Genomic DNA, 12,500 nt, shown 5'->3' on the forward strand with positions numbered 1-12,500 from the left:
TATTTCTTGTTTTTGTTTTCTTCTTTCCTTTCTTATGTGGTTAATTTATCTTCGTTTTTTCCTATTTTCTTCTTTTCATCATCCATTTACTTTGTGTGTCTTTCCTATTTCTTTTTTTTTCTTCCTCTTTCCTTGTACAGTTTATTATCGTCTTTGCTCTCTCATTTTCTCCTCAACACACTTTATTTGCTCCATTCCTCTCATCTTCCCTTCTTCCTTCCTTCCTTCCTTCCTTCCTCCCTTCCACAACTTACTTTGATCATTGCTTTCCCCCTTTCCTCCTCCTCGCCAATCTCTTTATTTTCTCTATTCCTCTCATTTTTTTTCTCCCTTCCTTCCTTCCTTCCACAATTTACTTTCATCTTTGCCTTCCTTGTTCTTTCTTTTCCTCGTCATCTCTTCTCATTTTCTGCTTTTTCTTCCTTTATCTATTCATTTTCATCATTTTTCCTCCTCACTGGTATTCTTTTTCCTCTTTCATTTTTTTTCTGTCTCATGCATCCTTTTGCCTCCACTTACCACTTTCCTTTCCTCCTTTCCAATCCTCCATACCTTTACTTGCTTATTCTTCTATTCCCTCTCCAAACTAACCATCCTTTCTCTTCTCCCTTTCCTTTGTATTCCTTTCTTTTCTTCTTCCCCTCCTCCTCCACTTATTCTGCAAGCACATTCATCTATTTTCATCCCTCCGTTTCTCTCTTTCTCCCAAATACACAGACCCACATCCAACCCTCACTTTCTTCTCCCTCTTCCCTTTTACTCTCTCTACTTTTCTCTGGCCTCTCTGTCTCCCTCTGACTCGAAAACTTCTTCCTTCACTCCAAGAACCCTCCCCTTCATCCACTCCCCTAACACACGCTTACAGGACTACACATCATGATTGAAACACACTAACTTGTACTAAAGGCAGAGGGACACGGGAAGAGGGGACTGCTATAGAAGAGAAGGGAAGGGAAGGGAAGGGAACGGAAGGGAAGGGAAAGGAAGGGAAAGGAAGGAAGGAAGGAAGGAAAGGAAAAAGGAAGGAAGGAAGGAAGGAAGGAAGGGAGGGGAAGGGAAGGAAGGGAGATGAAGAGGAAGGAAGGGCAAGATGGGAGAGGAGATGGGAAGGAAGGGCAATTAACGGAAGAGGAGAGATGGGAAGGAGGAGGAATAAAGACAGAGAAAGAGAAAAAAAAAAAAAAAAAAGTTGAGAAAAGGAAAAACAAAGAAAGGAAAAAAAAAAAGAAAAAATAGAAGATAATGGAATAGATGCATAAAAGGATAAGAAGTAAATCAAAACAGGAAACCGAAGAGAAAGAATCTGAAAAAAATAGAGAAACAATAATAAAAATGAAGAGAACGTAAAAAAGAAGAGAGGAGAGGAGAAATAGAAGAAAGAGGAATACAAATTAATAGAAGAGAAAGACATAAAGGAAAGGAAAGAAAGGGAAGTGAGGGGAAGAAGAACGATTAGAGAAACTCGAGAAGGAGGAAGGAATGGAAGGAAGGGTGTAATTTATGGGAATGAGAGAGAGAGAGAGAGAGAGAGAGAGAGAGAGAGAGAGAGAGAGAGAGAGAGAGAGAGAGAGAGAGAGAGAGAGAGAGAGAGAGAGAGAGAGAGAGAGAGAGAGAGAGAGAGAGAGAGAGAGAGAGATGAAGAGAAATGAGGAAGAGGGGGAACAAGGAAGAACAGGAAGGAAGGAAACACAATTTTCGAGTTCTAAAGGAGGCAAGAGGAGCTATTACATTATCACACACACACACACACACACACACACACACACACACACACACACACACACACACACACACACACACACACACACACACACACACACACACACACACACACACGAAGTCCAATGGAGCATTTTACGAGCCACATAAAAATTTAGCAGAATCGTCCACCGTTCCAAAAGAGAATCAACTGAAGGAGTATTTGTTTTCCTTCTTTCAGGTACTTTAATTGGCCCTAAATTTCAATGAGATTAACTTCGGAAAACGAGCAGCAGCAAGTGTGTGTGTGTGTGTGTGTGTGTGTGTGTGTGTGTGTGTGTGTGTGTGTGTGTGTGTGTGTGTGTGTGTGTGTGTATTCGTGTGTGCTTCTGTTACTTTCCCATCCTTTTTTTTTCGTATTCCTTTCTCCTTTTCTTCTTCTTCCTCCCTTAGTGATGTACCCGAAACTTATCCTAGTGAGAGAGAGAGAGAGAGAGAGAGAGAGAGAGAGAGAGAGAGAGAGAGAGAGAGAGAGAGTGTGTGTGTGTGTGTGTGTGTGTGTGTGTGTGTGTGTGTGTGTGTTTCACTGTTTGATCTGCTGCAGTCTCTGACGGGACAGCCAGACGTTACCCTACGGAACGAGCTCAGAGCTCATTATTTCCGATCTTGGGATAGGCCTGAGACCAGGCACACACCACACACCGGGACAACAAGGTCACAACTCCTCGATTTACATCCCGTACCTACTCACTGCTAGGTGAACAGGGGCTACACGTGAAAGGAGACACACCCAAATATCTCCACCCGGCCGGGGAATCGAACCCCGGTCCTCTGGCTTGTGAAGCCAGCGCTCTAACCACTGAGTTACCGGGTGTGTGTGTGTGTGTGTGTGTGTGTGTGTGTGTGTGTGTGTGTGTGTGTGTGTGTGTGTGTGTGTGTGTGTGTGTGTGTTACAACCTGTAGGTGAACAGGGCTACATTAAGAGGCTTGTGTGTGTGTGTGTGTGTGTGTGTGTGTGTGTGTGTGTGTGTGTGTGTGTGTGTGTGTGTGTGTGTGTGTGTGTGTGTGTGTGTGTTTCTATTTATACAAGTCATTGATATGTCGGTGAAGTCAATCACACTGAGTAAACACAACATAAACCCTTGACACTTTTATATACACTCTCTCTCTCTCTCTCTCTCTCTCTCTCTCTCTCTCTCTCTCTCTCTCTCTCACAGACACACACACACACACACACACACACACACACACACACACACACACACACACACACACACACACACACACACACACACATACCATTTCCTGCCCACACACACGTAAACACAAACCCCTCTTAAACACATCCTACATCCTTTAATACACTCCTATTCCCCTCGTAAAGACAGGACGCATCCTTCCCCCATTCTCCCTTTCACATCTCCCCCAACCTCCTTTCCGCTATGCCTTGTCCTCTCTCTCTCTTCCTTCCTCTGCTGCCAAGGACGGGAAAGGGAGACAGGAATGGGGGAATTACACAGAGAGAGTCGGAGTGTAAGAGGAAGGCAGTATGAGAAGGGAAGGTTCAAGGCCTGGGTAGCGAGTGTCATTGAAGGAAGCTTGCAAATAGAGGAGTCTGGGAGCCGAGGATTGAAGGGGTGGTGCAGTTAAATGTTGAAGGGGAAGAGGTGGTTTGTGGAGTGCATGGAGAGAAAGGTGGAGTGATACAACGTGACACAGGACTGAGGGAGAATGGAACGAAGTGGTTAGTGATGCAGAGCGGGACAGAGGACGGTTATTGGTGTTGTTCAGCCAAAACAGACTAGACGAATTGGTAAGGAAGGCAGAGAGTGAAATATACAGTAGATATGGGAGTTGAAGCACCGTGACATATAGAGATGAGAATTAAAACAGTGTAAGAACGAATGAAAACAACGGGATATATAATGGATAGGAGTAGCTGGAGAGGACTCACTGCTTCATGGCACTACTATTTCAAACTTTGGGAGTGTGGAAAGAGAATAGGTGATTGCATTATTGGTGTTGCTATTGTTGCTGTTTTTGTATTGATTCTACTATTTAGTATTTGTATTTTCTTCTCCTTATTACCATCATCATCATCTTTCTATTTTTAGTTGTTTCGGCACTGTAACTCGTCTGAATCTTTAAATGCCATAATGGAGATTGTTTGTAAGATGCTAATAGGGTAAGTGAACATAAAACTCTACACCTTCAATAGAAAAACACCTCCTAAGAACAAGGCTGAGCATCTTTGTGGCGCTTCAAATTACTTCTTACTTCAACCTGAATTGCTTAAAAGATAAGAACTTGATTATCATTTACTATTACCACAATTGCTATATGCACCCCTCATGAAGTCAGTCAGCTTGTAAAAGAAGAGCAAAATTCTCAAGCAGGTACTAGCCAAAGGAAGGCTGGTTAGCTCCCCTCAGTCTTTCCCAAACAAATATCTGATCCACATCAACATAGACCTTATTCAGGCTTCCGAGGGACATATCGCTTTATATCGACCCCCCGGCCACGACTCAGATGACGGGGAATGAAGGGAAAAGAGCATTCGGACAGGCTTTCGCAACGCCCACTTTCCGCCACCACACATGCACACACAACACCTCACCTCCTTTCTTTTCCACCTCACACATCGTCAGAGGTCACATTCCCCCTCAGGTTCCCCTCCAACAGTAAATCATTTATATACCTATGACTTCTACGTGGTGTATTTCCTAGGAAGCAGCCTAAAGCCATGCGTCTGTATACAGTAACATTTTTTATTTAGGTCATACACCTGTAGGGGGAGGTTTCAAGATATTTGTCCCAGAATTTTGGCTAACCCTTTACCTATCTTTTATTTAATCTTGTGTTGCCCTTGGTTGCTTTCCCTCTTGCATAAAAAATAAATTAACCACTCATATTCATTACCATTAGTTCAAGTCCTGTTATTACTAGTCATCTCAGCATCCATTTCTATGCATTAGTAAACTTTAAATTGCTTTCATTAGTCTATCTGAATAATGGGATCTATTTGAATAAAAAAGCCACCTTATCTTTTACAACAAGATTAGATGGCTGGTGTCTGTGAGTGTACATGCGTTTCTCGGAGCGTATGCAAATAGAACGTCAGGCGAAAAAGATAATCGTAAGCAAGTAAGCAACGCCTCGCAACACACCAGGAGCTTGTTCTCATTTCACCACACAAAGAGAGTAACAGAAAAAAAAGCTTAACAGAAAAGAAGATGACTATTAGCTTTAATAACATACGAATATTCAGAAACTAGCCTTCTCTTCCTTTATTTTTCTTTTATCCTCTTCCTCCTTTCTTTCTTTCCACCTCTTTCTCCATCTCTTTCTCCTACATTGTTGTCCTGTTTCTTCCATTAGTAGTAAGTGAATCACAGTTATACAAACCTAATAAGGATCTCAAAATCTGTTGCCGTTTCTTTCCTTGTCTTCCTTTGGTTTCTTTTCTAAATCGTTTACAAATCCTATGACAATGGTACCAGCCGCTATGGCTACAACAGAGCCAGACGCTATGGCAAGCAGTGCCAGATGCTATGGCAGCAGTCGTGCCAGGCATTTCGGCTACAAAACTGCCACAAACTGTGATCGGAACACACCACAAAGCTCTCGTGGAAACAAAACGCAATACTGTTATCGGAATACACTCAGGACAGCAGCAGCAGCAGGAGGAGGAGGAGGAGGAGGAGGAGGAGGAGGAGGAGGAGGAGGAGGAGGAGGAGGAGGAGGAGGAGGAGGAGGAGGAGGAGGAGGAGGAGGAGGAAAAGGAAGAGGAGGAGGAGGAAAGGAAGGAGGAGGAGGAAAAGGAAGAGGAGGAGGAGGAAAGGAAGAGAGAAGGAGAGGAAGAGGAGGAGGAACAAGAGGAGGGACAACACATCTTATGAGTAGTGGCGGGGGCTGCTGAGGAGTCAAGGTGTTGGGGGAAGCAATGTATCATGGCATGAATATATAATTTCATTACTGTGGGGCGGAGGAAAAGCGGGCTGTCCAAACCCTACACGGTAATTAAGATCTTACGGCAACGTGACCGCTACCATCACCACCGTCAACACCACACCACACAGTACCACCACCACCACCACCACCGTCACTCCCCTTGAACGACAACAATAGGGGCAGCAATAACCATACTACCACCACCACCACCACCACCACCACTGCAGCACCAATACGAACAACGATATACAGGAGAATCTAAATGACGAGAAAAAAATAAAATAAAATATATATATGGATTCAGGACACCGAGCGAGGGAGTAACTCTACCACCACCACCGCCACCACTACCGCCACTAACAACAACATTCCAGTCAAATAAGATGCAATAAAACAAGAAAAATATTAATGTCGGCAAGAAATGACCTTCAAGAATGAACCCAATTATGGACATTATTCTATATATCAAACCAGTAATGGAAGAAACCACATACACTCACTCACTCACTCACACACACACACACACACACACACACACACACACACACACACACACACACACACACACGCACACAAAGCTGTCGCTCCTCGTTGTCATAAATCGCAAGATACAATCATAATTGACGTTATTTGTGACCGACCGTCATCATCATTATTTATGAGACATGTGAAAAATATCTTTCCTATCTATGCATTAATTTCCACTCCGCCTTCTCTTCTTTTTCTCCATTTCCTCCATTTTCTTATTTTTCCTCTCTTTCTTTCTCTTTCCTTTTACTTCTTCGCTTCCTCTTTCTTTTTTTTACCATTTCTTTTTTCTTTTCTATTTTCTCTATTTCCTTTACACCTTTTCCTTTTTTATTCATTATCAACATCTTCCACTCTTTTTTTTCTTCCTAATTCCATCCGAGTTTTCTCTTTCTTTCTTCTCCCCCTATTCCTCCTCCTCCTCCTCTTTCCCCAGTTCCTTCACCTACATTACACCACTTCCACGTCCTGCTTCACATCCATCTCTCCTTCCTCATTAATATCTTCTCCTTCCACCACTCCTCCCAATTTCTCCACCTTCATTTATTGCCAACTTACACAAAAAAGAATACATAAATAAAGAAATAAATGAAAATAAACTAACTGAGACTAACGCAAGATTTATGAGGAATGTCACCGTGGCTTCGCATTCCTCTCGTTCATGGACTCATTATATCACTTTTTATGAAGATTACAACTTGGGGGGCTCGTTCATACCGCTCTGGATCACGCGGGACGGACACAGAGGACGGAGAAGGAGAGAGGGAGAGAGAAAAAGCGGGGGTATGGAGAAAGAGAGCAAGGAGGAAGGCGGAAAAAAAGAATCGTGTAAGTTTAAGAAAGGGAAAAGGAAAGGGAATTGGGAGGAGACACATATAGGAAAAAGCAGAGCGTAGTTTGAACAATGGAGGTTGAAGTTACTGATTTTAAAGTAAGTACGGCTATGATTGGATGAAATACAATGGAAAATGGAATAAGAATCGTGGAAATCGTACAGGGTGAGAATGAATAGAGAGAAGTGAAGTAGCATAGGGAAAATAAACAGTGGTATGAACGAAGGAGGGGGAAAAAATGAATGATGGGTAAGTACGAAGGGATATGATTCGACGAAATACGGGAGGGAATGGGATTAGAACAAGCAGATATGGGATGATAGGGGGAAATGTGTGATAAGGGGTGATTAAGGGGGAAGGCATATGAGGGGAAAAGTGAGGTAGGGAATGTGATAATAGGATGGAAGGGGAAACTGGAAAAATAGCGTAAATGTGAAATGAAAAGGAAAAGTGATAAAGAGGGGTATGCAGGGGAAGACAGCAAAGGAGAAAGGGAAACAGAGACAGTGATAATGGAATGGATAAAGGAAAGAAGGAAGAAAAGGATGTAATTTGTGACAGGAGTGGATGGTGAGAGTATGAAGAGAAAACAGTTTAAGAGATAGGAAAGATGAGAAGAGAATAGGAAATACGAATAAGGAGAAATGAATGGAAACGTGTGAAGGAGTGCGGTAGAAGAGAATATGCAGGAAAAAAAAACGAAAAGGATTGGAAAAGATATGAATAGGAAAATGATACGAGTAATAATAACACGATAGAGAAAAAAAAGTAAAAAAAAAACAAAAATGGGCTAGTAAATGTTAACAGAAGATACAAAGAAAATACAAATGGAAGCTAGAAATTTCGAAAAGAGATACGAGAAGAGCAAAGAGAAAACGACACACGAACATGAAACATATAAAGAAAAATGAGGCAGGAAAGTAGCAAAAGGAGAGAAAACAACAACTTAGAAAAAAAACTAAAACAAAAAGTCAAGCACATAAAAAAAATAGGATAAAAAGAGTGAAAAAAATAGAAGACTTAAGTGGACTGGCTGGAGAGTAGGAGTGTATGTATATATAATAGGGGGAAAAAGAAGGAAGCTTAGGTAAGAATGTTGGCGAGAGTAGAAATGGGAGAGTTTAAAAGGAAAGGGAAAAAAAGGATACAGGACGTGGAGTTCCCTTAGGATTGGAATCTGTGTAGTGAATAAAGGGACAAAGGGATGCGGGAGTGGCTAGAGACGAGAAAGAAAGGAAGATACAAAAAAATACATGTAAAAAATAAAAGAATAGGATTGTAGAACGAGATGAAAAAAAAAAAAAACTGAGGTGGTGTGTGTGAGGAAACAGGGAGAGGAGGGAGGGTAAGAGGAGAGAGAGAGAGAGAGAGAGAGAGAGAAGGGAGGGAGGGAACGAGGGATAGGAGGAGAGATGGTAGGGAGTGAGGTGAGGCGAGGCAGCAAACCCAGCAATAAAAAACACACGTGGCAGCAAATAAAGAACAGAGGAGCGGAAGAAAAAGCTGGAAAAAAAAAGTTGGGGGAAGCAAATACAGGAAGAAGAAAAGATGCTTATGTTTACAAATGTCGCGAACAAAAGACTGACAGTTGAAAAGTATAAACGTACACACGGATGAAGGAGGAGGAGAAAAGGACAAAAGATGAGGAAAGGAGAAAAAAAAAAAAAACGCAGTGGTGGTCTTGTATGCTTACTTCCACAATAATGATGGCGGTTGTGGGGGATGGGGAGGGGAGGGGAGCGTGGGATAGATGAGTGGAGGGGAGAAAAGATCTTAAACACTATCAGTCCCATATTTCTTACTCTCACTCCTGACTCTCTTCTCTCACTCCACTACTGTTCTTCATTCAGCTCCCTTTCCTTCGCCTCCGTGCATGCTCTGTCTCGCCTCGCCTCGCCTCTAAATGTCAACAGGAGCGTAGAGGGACCAAGACTGAACCCGACGGAGTGGAAAGAAAGAATAAAAGAAAGAGATAGGAAAGAAAAAAAAGTGCCGTCGTCATAAAAAAGGATAAAATAAAAAATCTACTGGTGCCGATAACGTGCCTCGCAGCCATGACACCCACCAGTGAAGTCCAGAAAGCCGATTTACCTGAGGGCGGCACGGACGGTGACGCTACTAGTGGTGGTGGTGGTGGTGGTGGTGGCTGCGAGGTACTGTTTGGTGATACCGCTTTGATCCTGCACATCAACTCCCGTCATGCCAGGTAGGAAAAAAAAATATAAAAAAAAACAGTGAAATAAAACGAAAAAAAAGTGTGCGGCAATGTAGCTCCAAGCCCCGCAAGACAACTGGCTGTTCAGCGATGCGTGGCTTCGTTTTTCCTCGGTGTGACATGAGCGTGCGGTGTGGTGAGAGCTGCAGGGATCATCAACAACACTCACCATGAAAAGACTCACCTGGTGTTACGTACAATACAAAATTCCCAGCTTGCCACCAAAAGACTAACCAACGCTGAGGATTTACCTTGACTAATGATGACAGGTAACAACTCGGGAAGACAAGCGGCGCGTACAGGTGCAACAAGACGAGGTATGATCCACTTACCTTTACGATAAGCCGCTGCGGGTGTGAGGGAGACGCCCAGGCAGCAGGCAAGGAAGGCGAGGAGGCGTGCAGCGGGCGTGGGCAGCATTGTGGGCGGCGTCAATGAACACTTAACAATGCACAGGTATAAACACACCAGTATAGGACACACCCACACACTGTCTTGAACGCAATTAATAAAGTTGTTTCTTGTGTATATCTGTTACACGTCCTCTTTCATTAAGCGGCGCAGCTCACACTCGTTTTTTTGTTTTCTTAGCGAAAGAATGGCACCGTGTCTGAGGGAGGCGTACGGGTCCGTCATCCATATCTCGGCAAGCGTTATCTGTTATTTATTCACTGGCGGGGAGAGGAGCGTGCCCGATGGCTGATTTAATTGCTTGAGTCCGCTAGCTATTTGTGTGCGTGTCGTAAACGAGGCAATTAATATCCTCTGATTCCCCAAAGCCGTAACACGCAAATTACACGGGAGGTAATGGGAACGGTGACTGTAACCTTTCTGGCGAGGTGTTGGTGAGGTGGTGGCGGTGGTAGTCGTGGCGATGGTGGTGGTGGTCGTGGCGGTAACGGTAACGTCTCGAAGTGAGCCGTATTGATGTCCAATTTGTGTCCTTTCCAGATAGCGTCAAGGCTCGGGTGCCAGACAGTCACAGCGGGGCGATATATTGCCGACACCCCGAGCCAGGACCGAGCGACGTGCCAATAGCGAAGAGCGAGTGGTGGTTCCTTACGAGTTACAAATTGATTCCTCATAGACTCCCCTGCCCAATGACACCTGGCGCACAATTATACGCCCACACTTCCTACACCCGTACCCACACACACACGTACACGCACTCAGGCACTTGTCACAGAGTATGCCTTTCAACGTCACCAGAATCGAGTTTTAAGTGTCCTTTCGTGTGAGGGTTTACTTACATCAGTTTCGCTGCTTTTTCCTTTTTTGTTTCTGTCTCCAATAACAAATCTTTTATTTTCTCTCTTTTCCTTCTATAATTTCAAGTTTCCATGCACGTCTATCGTATGTCACAGTGTTTGTTATTCAAGACTAGTCACTGCCACTCGTTTGTTGCTCAGGTTCAGTTGCTCTCCTCCACATATAAGAGCAAAAACATTTACGTAAAAAAGAAAGAGAAAAAAGGACAACGCACCACTGGCAGCCCACACACGAGAAACGAGCAATTTTTCGCAAGAATTTCCTTGGACTTTTCCTGAACAGCCTTGGTCGGTGGAGGGTGGAAGGTTGGCTGCCTCTTCCTCGCCTCCGCCAACACCACTGCCACCTCCTCCTCCTCCTCCTTCCCCTCCTTCTCCACGTCTCTCCACCTCCTCCGTGTCCTCGTGCACGCGAACGACCAGAAGGCAAACACTCGCAACTTTCACACTACATTCTTTTTTCGAGGATTTTACCCCCGGATGCTTCACGCTAATTGCAGTATCATTTTTTAATACCCCCTCTTCCGCTTCCTATTTCTCCTTGCTCTCTTTCTTATTCCAGGGGCTGTAATTAGTACTTTAGTCACCTCGCGTCACAGTCGTGGCAAGGCGGGAGCAAGGTGTGGGCCGCGTCTAATACCGCTCCCACACACGTAGCACCCTCACTCCCGCTGGCCAATCACGCTGCGTTTCTCCAGATCCCTGTGGCCTTCACGTGCCGTCCATACAAAGGACACCTCTTTTTTTCTTTCACTTTGATTGACCAATGGGAGCTGAATTACTGGGAGCGGCCTGCGGGGGCAGTCCTTCCAAGAGGAGGGTGAGGGAGGAGGAAGGCGCAGCGTGGCGATCAATGAGGCGGCTTTTGAGAGGCCTGTGATCTGATGAACCTTAATTAGTGAGGACTATATTCCTCGCTCGACCGGATGTTTCCCGTGCATCTTTAATGAACGAATTTGCTTTTACACTTCCGAGGAGTAGCGGCAGTCAATTAGAGGCGAGAGTTCAGGCCTGGGAGTGCGGGGCGCGGTGCTTCTGACGGGGCAATTACTCTTACCACACCAAGGCCTGGCTGGCTGGCAGGACCTGTGCTGGCTGGCCCGCTCTTAATATTCACAGCGGGGCAGTCAATAGAAAATAGTGCCTTGATATTTTCCTTCAGTTCACTGTTCGGATGTCCTTCAATTCCTGGTGAGGACGCAATGCGGGGGACAAAGTCTGAAGAGGAGCTGCTTCTGCATTCTTAAGACCACAAGAAAGACGACTCCGGTGGAAGAGGAAGAATGCAATGTTTTCTTTTGCTTAGCTTTCTTTTGTCGCTTCTCTAAAAAACGATGACAGGGAAACTGGCGGCTCAGCAGAAGAAGCTCTTGAGAGGGTGGCGGCGCTCCCCAGAGGCTGGCGCTATCTCCTTCTTCAGGGCGGCGCTAATGGGCCAAGTTACCGCTGGTTCCTCTCCCCTGGGCCCTGCCACCCGCGCCGTCCACGCCACACGCAGCCTTCTGAACGAGGGGAAAAGGAAGAAAATAAGCAAAAAATTAATACTCTGTGGTGGTTCTTACTTCTACCTTAATCTACTGTGTCATTTGGAGGAACTCATAGTGGGGTGACATAAGAAGGAAGGGAAAGAGAACTGATGCTGGGAGAGAACCGCTAGAAACTATATTATTTCATAAGTATGCATTAAATATAATGTCCTTTAAATAAGACACAAAACACATTATCTTAAAACGTGAACACAGCTATTACATAATGGCGCAAGAGAGAGAGAGAGAGAGAGAGAGAGAGAGAGAGAGAGAGAGAGAGAGAGAGAGAGAGAGAGAGAGAGAGAGAGAGAGAGAGAGAGAGAGAGAGAGAGAGGAGGAGGAGGAAAGGCAAATAGTTTAATGATGTTTACCTCCACCAACACACATACTGTACGGCCACTTAGCTTTTCCCCATGCCTTTATAGTGGCGTGGAAATACGTCAGTAACGAAAAGTAGAAAAAAAGAACTAAAAAAAGAAAA

The 12,500-nt window shown here is 44.4% G+C and overlaps 1 protein-coding gene across 3 annotated transcripts in view; it reads right to left on the reverse strand.

Annotated features, from left to right (window-relative positions):
• LOC123520067 (nephrin-like) overlaps nucleotides 1–12,500 on the reverse strand; it is a 307,622-nt gene that overhangs the window by 151,932 nt on the left and 143,190 nt on the right. For 2 of the 3 annotated variants that reach the window (XR_006679159.1, XM_045281948.1), the window contains exon 3: nucleotides 9,558–11,995. Coding sequence is in view for 2 of the 3 variants with exons in the window: in XM_045281948.1 (XP_045137883.1) it covers nucleotides 9,558–9,645 (88 nt within the window). In the remaining variant the exon portion in view is untranslated. The remainder of the gene's footprint in view (nucleotides 1–9,557; nucleotides 11,996–12,500) is intronic. The other variant, XM_045281949.1, reaches the window with a different exon arrangement.

The sequence above is a fragment of the Portunus trituberculatus genome, chromosome 46 (genome assembly GCF_017591435.1).
Source record: "Portunus trituberculatus isolate SZX2019 chromosome 46, ASM1759143v1, whole genome shotgun sequence".
Classification (NCBI taxonomy): domain Eukaryota; kingdom Metazoa; phylum Arthropoda; class Malacostraca; order Decapoda; family Portunidae; genus Portunus; species Portunus trituberculatus.